We start from the raw sequence: 8,402 nt of genomic DNA on the forward strand, positions 1-8,402 counted from the left end.
AATAGCTTACACACGTCTGATGAAATTTAGAACAATAAAAAACAAGAACAATTAATTATCTGATTATAATTTCTAAAGAAACATGTGTTGGTTGCTAAAAAGTTCCTCACTTTTTGGTCGCATCTAAATCTCACCAAGTTTTATGTCTAGGTCTATCTGAAACACTTGCACCCTATCAAGTAGAACAAAATTTGCGTCCCTCACCATGAAGTAAGTATTAGTCCCTGTAAAACAAAGTTATAAGTGCTAGGATCAGTATCTCTTTTTAGGACGATTAATAATTCCACGACCCAACAGTCTCCAACTCTCATTATTATCACCACAACAACAGGGATAAATTCCTTTCGAGCTAATAAAATCTCCAATCCCCATATATAGTACTAGATATCCCCCGCCCCCCGCCATCACCTCCCCCATCCTCTCTCTCTCTCTCTCTCTCTCTCTCTCTCTCTGTGTGTGTGTGTGTGTGTGTGCGCGCGCGCGCGCGCGCTTGTGAGTGTGTCTGCTCGCCATGCACAGGAACGCAAGGATCGTAGGGAACGGAGAGCAAACTGTGGTGCTCTCCCATGGCTACGGTGGGAGCCAGTCGGTTTGGGACAACGTGGTGTCGCGCCTGACGCAAAGGTATCAAGTCCTGCTCTTCGACTGGAACTTTTCCGGTGCCACCGATGAGTACTCCGGCAAGCCCTTGGAGCTGTCCAAGTACTCCTCCTTCACTGCCTTCGCCGATGACCTCATCTCTCTCATCGACGAGACGAACCTCGACGGCGTCATCTTTATTGGCCACTCCATGTCCGGCATGATCGGTTGCATTGCTTCCGTTAAAAGGCCCGACCTCTTCAGCCACCTTGTGCTCATCGGAGCGTCACCCAGGTATTTCTTTTACTTATGCCGGTAAGCTTGCTTTCTTAATTAGAACTGCTCATAGTTTCTTCGGTAGGCAAGTTACTTTCCCTTGAACAATGCTTGCATGGTAGATTGGTTTGGTTTTCTTTCATTTCCGCACCCCGGTCCAGGTCACCCACCTCAAATTGGTTCGTAATTTAGGATTTGAACTTTGCATCTTTGATCCACAAAACTATGTGCTTAAATTAAATACATAAGCCTTCTTATGATGATGCTCGTAAGGTTAATAACCTTGCTTGGAAGGTTAAATTCATGAATAATTCAGCAACAGTACTTGGGGCTCATGACACATACAAGACCAATGTCTCATCATGCATGTGGAATTCATAGGATTCTTGGATTCATGTTCATGCACCATGTGGCGTGCCCGCATGAACCGCTCAAAAGAGATTTATCATTTGCAGGATCAAACATACGATATAAAGTGATATATACGTAATTTGAACAGTGATGTATGGAGAAATACAACAACTGATGTTTTCTTTTTTTTTCCATTAGACACTGCATAATATGAGCAGGGAGTTAGAAGAAAATAATATTTGCAACTTAAAAAGCTAAAAAAAAATTTATTATTGTTGGCCGCATTTCACATATAGGGTTACACACAATAAAATTTTTTTTGAACGAGTTAAAAATCAGCGATAATTGATCACTGCTCAGTTCACCAAGAGGAGATATGAAAGTGGGTGATTGGTTTAGTACAGGTGCAGCTCGACCAACACCACCCACCGATCCTACCACGTTTGGTATCAATTCCTAATTGCCATATCTCAGATAAATTGAGCAGTGATCGATAGCCAGTGATTGATAGCAATGCTTTTTTTTTCTCACAGAATGGCTTGTAGTCTCCACTTTAACACTAGCAGGGATTTCAATGTGGAGGGACCCTATATCTGAAATAACCCTTAACATCAGCTTATGCAAGAAGACCCTTCAGAGAAAACAATTTACGAAATGCATCTGCTTTTTTTTATTTTTTCCAGCAAGGATCTCTCTATTTAGTAAAGTAGGAACAGATACAACCCAACAAATGGCACCAGAAGGCCAGGGGACCTTGGCTATGAAACCAATGGACAACGGTAAAGGGAGAACCAAAAACGGAAGCAAACAACCAAAAGCATATGAGGTTAAAAAAACAACAGCCGGACAATACCCATCCAACCTGAAACGGCAACCATTCGTACCAGGCGTGCAACGGAAGCAAAGAATGTGATCAAAAGAGGGGGTCAAAGAAGGGCCCCAAGAGCCTGGCCCACCCCAGGACACCAACGAGCGCCATGCGGCGTGCTCCAATTGCACGTACAACCATGATATCTGCGTATGTGGCCACAGAAGTACCATACGAGCTGGGGAGAGGCAGACACTCCATGATCTTTTATTTTTTGAGTTTATTAGATGTATTCGTACACATATTGTATAAAATACCTGCTTTAGCGTAAAAAAAAAAAAAAAAATCTAGCGACCCATGGGCCTGCTAGAAACTGGGTCTCTCCTACCTCCACTATTGGATCCATTAGAAACGTATGCTGATAGGTAGCCTTCCATGATATAAATGAGATCAATGAGACAGTTTTAGATCACCAGTGATCTTTATCTCAAGATAATCTGGTTCTTGATGATCTAAGATCACCGTGTTGGTTTGTAATATTTTAGTGATTAAAAATATCCGAGTATCTATAAGTAATCTGTTTGGTATTAATTCTATAGAAATCTAAGATCACTGACTATATAGTACAAAAATTACCTCTAATATATTACATAAAATATATTTATTGATCATATAAAATATATTATAATAAATTATAATATAATTTAATAATATATTAGTTATTAATATTTTTTCATAGAAATATATTTATTAATCTTAAAATTATAAATTCTATAAATATATTAGTTGTTATTATATATTATATTATTTTTTTAATACTTATATTATATTATTTTTAAATACTAATATTTATTTTGATTAAAAAATAAAGCAAATAGAAGTAATATATTAAATAATTTTATAATATAAATATAAATAACAATAATATATTTTATTATAGTTTAAAATCATAATTGAATAATAATACGATTGATATTATATTATAATATAATATATATCATACATATAAAATAAGTATATCAATACAATATAATATATATAACATTGATATAATATATTAGGTATATTGATTTACCATTTTTTTCAGCTGAACTGATGTATATTCTCTGTTTCCAAATTCAATCCACCATCACTGCTTTATGGTGATTTTGGATATCCGATCTCAAGGATGGATTTTTCATCATTGAGTTAGGCAGTGATTTGAGAAATAGGGATAAATTAGGACCTCCCGTAGTGAAGATGAACAGCCCGAGAGGGCTACATAGATATCGTCGGTGGTTATACACTGCTCTCTCTTATATGAGAAAAGCTAGCCCAATTCTATTTGATTTTCCTTACCTAAAGTGGTAAGTCTCTAACCAATTTCGTCTCCGCTTGTGCCAGTAAGTTCGTGAATGGATGTGGACTGGATACTTTAGAAATAAGTGACAGATATGATATTGTTCTTTTCCAGTCTTTCAGAGAGAAATTATGCTTGAATAGTTGAATGGAGTTCTATTCATCACCCCGAGCCTAAGGACATTTTTCTCTCTGTTCCGTGGAGTGAACATTAGTATTAAAACATTGTATGCTTATCCTCCTAAAATTTTGAAGGATCACTAAGTATTAATTCACCCAGCTTACTTTTTGTAGGTACTTAAATTCAGAAGGTTATGAAGGAGGATTTGAGAGAATGGAGGTGGAAAAGATGTTTGTTGCTATTGAGTCTAATTTCCAATCATGGGCTCAAAGCTTTGTGACGCTTGCTATTGGGGTAAATGATCCCATCTCCATTGAGACATTCAAGAGGAGCTTTCTGCAGATGAGGCCCGATATTGCACTATCTGTTGCAAAGATGATCTTCCTGAGTGATCTGAGGGATGTTTTGGGGAAGGTTGAGGTGCCTTGCACCATAATCCAAGGTACCAACGACATCGTCGTGCCGACCTCCGTCGCCCGTTATATTCAGCACAAGATGAAGGGTAAGGCAATGGTAGAGATTATAAGGTTCGATGGGCATTTTCCGCATCTAACCGCCCATCAGATGCTTATGGAAGCTCTTGACAGGGTCTTAGCAGCAGTGGAAGTGCAGAAAGATGGCAAGGTTTCCAGTCAGGAATATGTTGTGAATTCTGGTGTCTTGGGATGATGATGTTGTGAACTCTAGGATAAATAGCCTCAAAAAAAACCATAGCTTTTGTCTTTGGAGGCTAACTTTGTAAATCACATCCTTTTAATGACAGTACTTATCACTTACATATTGCATTAACAATTCCTCCTAATATATCTTTACATCATTTTCCCTCAGCTCTCTTCTGTAAGGTTTCTTATTCTGAAACAATGAACCCTGTAAATATTCATGCAAAACAGATCTGGGATGTTTGAGCAAACAATATCGGTGACCGTCACATGAAATGGTGCCTCTCGTGTTTAACTGGGACCGATGGTTTTTGCCTGTATGGTCTGCAAGTAATCAAAGATTTAAACTTATCACAAGCATAAGGAAAGAATTTTAATAAAAGGGAGGCGAAGAACAACGATGGTTGAGTTGAAAACAGAACCTCCTGAAGGTTCAGAATTTTGGCATTTTATAAACTGACAAATAAGCCTGCGAGCCAGCTGAAGAACCAAGAACAGGTCATGAAAAGCTAAATGAAGGAATGCAAGCCAGCTATCTGGACCACTGATTCGAATATTTTAATCACCTATTATAATCTGGGTTATATGTCGAGCCCCAGAAAACTTGACTGGAATATGAGGCCAAGAATCAATCTAAAAATCTGAAACCCAGAAATAATCAGATTGTGTAATCACCACAACAAAAACCTGAAAACATAGGCAGTACCTTCTATTGAATTAAGGTTACTGTGTTGATTGCAGCTGAAGAACAGCTGCTGGAAACCAGGGACGGTAACCATCAGCTTCTCAACAACATCATCATTTAAGTGATCAAAAGTACAAATCGTAAGCATAACCAAGCTGCAGGTACTGGAGAAGAAACTGATTGGAGTCAGATCGATCATTACAATTAGTATACGACTAACATCTTAAAATGACAACCAGCCAAGAGCTCTGATCAAACAAAGAACAATGAGACGAGCAATCTTTTTCACCAAAAGGAAAGCAAAAGGAAAAAGAAAACCAGCACAAAAAAAGATGCAATTGGAAAGGACAGCAGTAAGCAAGTCCTATCAACAGCTAACCTCATGCTTCCTGGTGGTATAGTTTATCACAGTACAGTATTGTTGCCCAAGGTGACAAGCCAAGAGGGGGGGTGAATTGGTTTCTTCTTCTTTTTTTTGATGCTTTAAACGTTTTCTTAATTAAGTGCGGTGGATGCTTTCTTAAGCTATTTGAGTGAGTTAAACTAACGCAAGAGTAGAAGATGATGCAAGAGTAAATGAAAACACAAGCACAACACAAACACAACAATATATAGTGGTTCGGTGCTCTCCTTAGCACCTACGTCCACTCCCCAAGCGACCCCTTGGGAATTCACTATAATCCCGCGGATTACAGTTGGATTGTTTTCCGGGCTCACAATCCAAAAACCTTTGTTGGTTTTACGGGCTCACCAACGAACCTATACACTTGGTTTTCCGGGTTCACCAAAAACCTTTGTTGGTTTTGCGGGCTCACCAACTAACCTTTACACTTTGGTTTTCCGGGTTCACCAAAAACCTTTGTTGGTTTTGCGGGCTCACCAACGAACCTTTACAAAGTGTTTAATTAACAAAAGGAAAGATTCAAACTCCTAAATGAGCATATGAAACAATATAAGCTACAAGGAAGAGTTAGAAAGTATTTATCGCTTTGAAGTCGCTTTTCTCTTCTTTGTCAAGGATGCTTCACTCTTTCAAGGGGATGGAGCTCTTGATGCCTCTTTGAATCTGCTCAATCCCTTTCTTTGATTCTTGAATGAAGCTCTTGATGAAGAAGATTAGGGCACTTTTGTATTCTTGGGTACTCTTTGATATTCAACTCAAAAGTTATTCTCTCTGATGAATAGTGCCCCTTTAAATAGCTTCCCACCTTCTTTGGTCAAGCCCCAATGGTTAGAATTCAAAAACTAGCCGTTACTGACCTTGGGAAGGACAAAAAGTACATCTGCAGAACTAGCCGTTACTGTTCAGCCCGTGTTTGGGTCGGCTCAACCTGTCCTTGGGTCGACCCAACTTTGCCTTGGGTCGACTCAAACATTCCTTGGGTCGACCCTCTCAGAAACCACAGAAACCTCAATTTCAGCCTTCCTTCCCATGGGTCGACCCAACCATTCTTTGGGTCGACTCAAAGTCCACTTGGGTCGACTCAACTTCTTCTTGGGTCGACCCTCTCAGTAATTCCAGAGAACCAATTTCTGTCTGTCTTTCTGTCTTGCCTTTGGGTCGACCCTCTCAGGGTTTGGGTCGACTCAAGCTTGGGTCGACTCAACCACTGTTTGGGTCGACCCTCTCAGTAAATCCAGAGAGCATTCTTCAGTTATGTTTTTGAGGTTCTTCAAGGTTGGGTCGACTCATGCTTACCTTGGGTCGACCCAACTCACTGTTCATTTGTGCCATTTTTGCAGGAGTGTGCCAAATGATTTCTTGATGTGCCGGGGTTGACCCAATCAACCTTTGGGTCGACTCAATCCACACTTTGCTGCATTCTCAAGGTTAGATTCATTCAAATGAACAAGGTCATGTATCTATTTTCAATTAACCAAATATACTGAGAGTAATGAACTTATAAATGAAGTATCAATTTAACTTATAGCATACTCTAGATAATTGCTTGTTAATCATCAAAATAACACTATCATCCTCAATCTCCCCCTTTTTGATGATTACAAAATAAAGAGTATAAGTCTATTGATACTTGTTTTTAAAATCAGTTTATAAAAGGGATTAAATTGCTGAATTTCAGCTTTTCATATATACTTGTGAAATCTCCCCCTATATCATTCAAATGTTGCCAATTTGACTTTTTGAATTGCTTCCCCTTTCATTTATAATTCATTAGCAATGAAACTTCAAAAATTGGAGATAAACTCTGAGTTTCAGGTTATGTATCGGGGTGCGAGAGGTGCGTGCCAAATTCTGAGCTTTGATGGAAATTTTTGATTTAGTCAATTTCATTATTACAAATTGCTCCCCCTTAGATGTATAAGCTTTCTTATATGATTTTCAATTTGTTTGCCCATTTATTTCTCTTTTCTTTACATAACTTTTATCTTTATTTCTCCCCTTTTTGTTATATTTCTTTACTTCTCCCAAAATTAATACTCTTTCTTTACTTCTTAAATAAAATACTCTTTCTTTACTTAAATTGAATACTCTTTCTTTTCTTAAATACTCTTTCTTTTCTTCTCCCCCTTTTTGTTATCATCAAAAATATATATTTGGGAAAAGATGCAATAAATAATAAACTTCAAACTTCATTGATCAAAATAGGAACATTTTCATACATTCATGTCAAAAACAAAGACAGATACAATGTTCCTTAATCAAGATTTAAAGATACATAAGATAAAAACAAGATACATAGGAGAAAAGCAAGATACATGTGAGAACTAGATATTTAGCCTAGGCTCTAAACATAGACGCTAAGATTAGCCTAGGGAGAATCTAATGGCTGGGATCTAGTTCTCATCCTCCTAGCATACGTGGCGAGGGGAGGTCGAGCCTGGTGAGACTGTGTCTGGCGTGGAGCACGACGAGCTGGATGACTCTGTGCCGATATCTCTGACTCAGCAGCCTGTGGCACAGATGGTCCATGTGTCTCTCTCTCTCTCCGGAGTGCTCCTATCTGCTGCCTCAGATCACTGATCTCAGCAGACATGACATCCAACCGGGCGTCCAATCGGCTCGTGAGCCCGTCAGTAATAGTCCTCGCCTGAGCTGTCATGAGCTCTGTCATCCTGCTCCAGAAGTCATCCGTATCTGTCGGAGGAGCGGATGACGATGGTCCAGCCTCTGAGGGTACAGTAGGATGATCCATAGGCTCCTCATCCTCATCCTCTGGTGCATCTCCCTCTGGTGCCTCACCCTGAATGCCTGCACCTGTGTGAATCCACTGCCCGTTCACTTTCTCATATCCCATGCGTATAAGTGTCCGTGCAGTGTACGTGTCAGTGTGATGCAGACTCTTGGATGCCTCCTCCTCGAGAGGTAAACCGTGCTGTCTAAATATCAAAGTGAGTATCATACCATAAGGTAGTGATACCCTGTTGCTGCACATCACCTTCCTCATCTGCCTTAATATCATAGCCGGAAGATTTAGAGGAGTCCCTCGAATCATGCACTCCATAACTGCTAGATCTCGCTCTGAGATGAGATCAAATCTCCCGGTCTTCGGAAATAAAATCCTATTTATCATATTGAGCAATAACCTCATCTCAGCGGAAAGAGAACTAGCTATTACCTTCTGA

General features: G+C 39.3%; 1 protein-coding gene across 1 annotated transcript; it reads left to right on the forward strand.

Moving 5' to 3' along the window:
• Window positions 1-380: 380 nt before the first annotated feature.
• On the forward strand, window positions 381-4,300 carry LOC103695647 (putative strigolactone esterase DAD2). The gene is made up of 2 exons (XM_008777021.5): window positions 381-873; window positions 3,647-4,300. Exons 1-2 carry the CDS (start codon window positions 512-514, stop codon window positions 4,140-4,142), a joined length of 858 nt encoding a protein of 285 aa, XP_008775243.4. The 5' UTR covers window positions 381-511; the 3' UTR covers window positions 4,143-4,300.
• The last annotated feature ends 4,102 nt before the right edge of the window (window positions 4,301-8,402 follow it).

Source organism: Phoenix dactylifera, chromosome 1 (assembly GCF_051530095.1).
Source record: "Phoenix dactylifera cultivar Ajwa chromosome 1, Ajwa_hap1_PhDact_Kaust_v1.1, whole genome shotgun sequence".
In the NCBI taxonomy this organism is placed as follows: domain Eukaryota; kingdom Viridiplantae; phylum Streptophyta; class Magnoliopsida; order Arecales; family Arecaceae; genus Phoenix; species Phoenix dactylifera.

Excerpts from the sequence above, each read along its gene's own strand:
- LOC103695647 (XM_008777021.5), top strand. The coding sequence starts at position 512 with ATGCACAGGAACGCAAGGATCGTAGGGAACGGAGAGCAAACTGTGGTG. Across the intron at positions 874-3,646 it reads CTCATCGGAGCGTCACCCAG|GTACTTAAATTCAGAAGGTT; the intron begins GTATTTCTTTTA and ends TACTTTTTGTAG.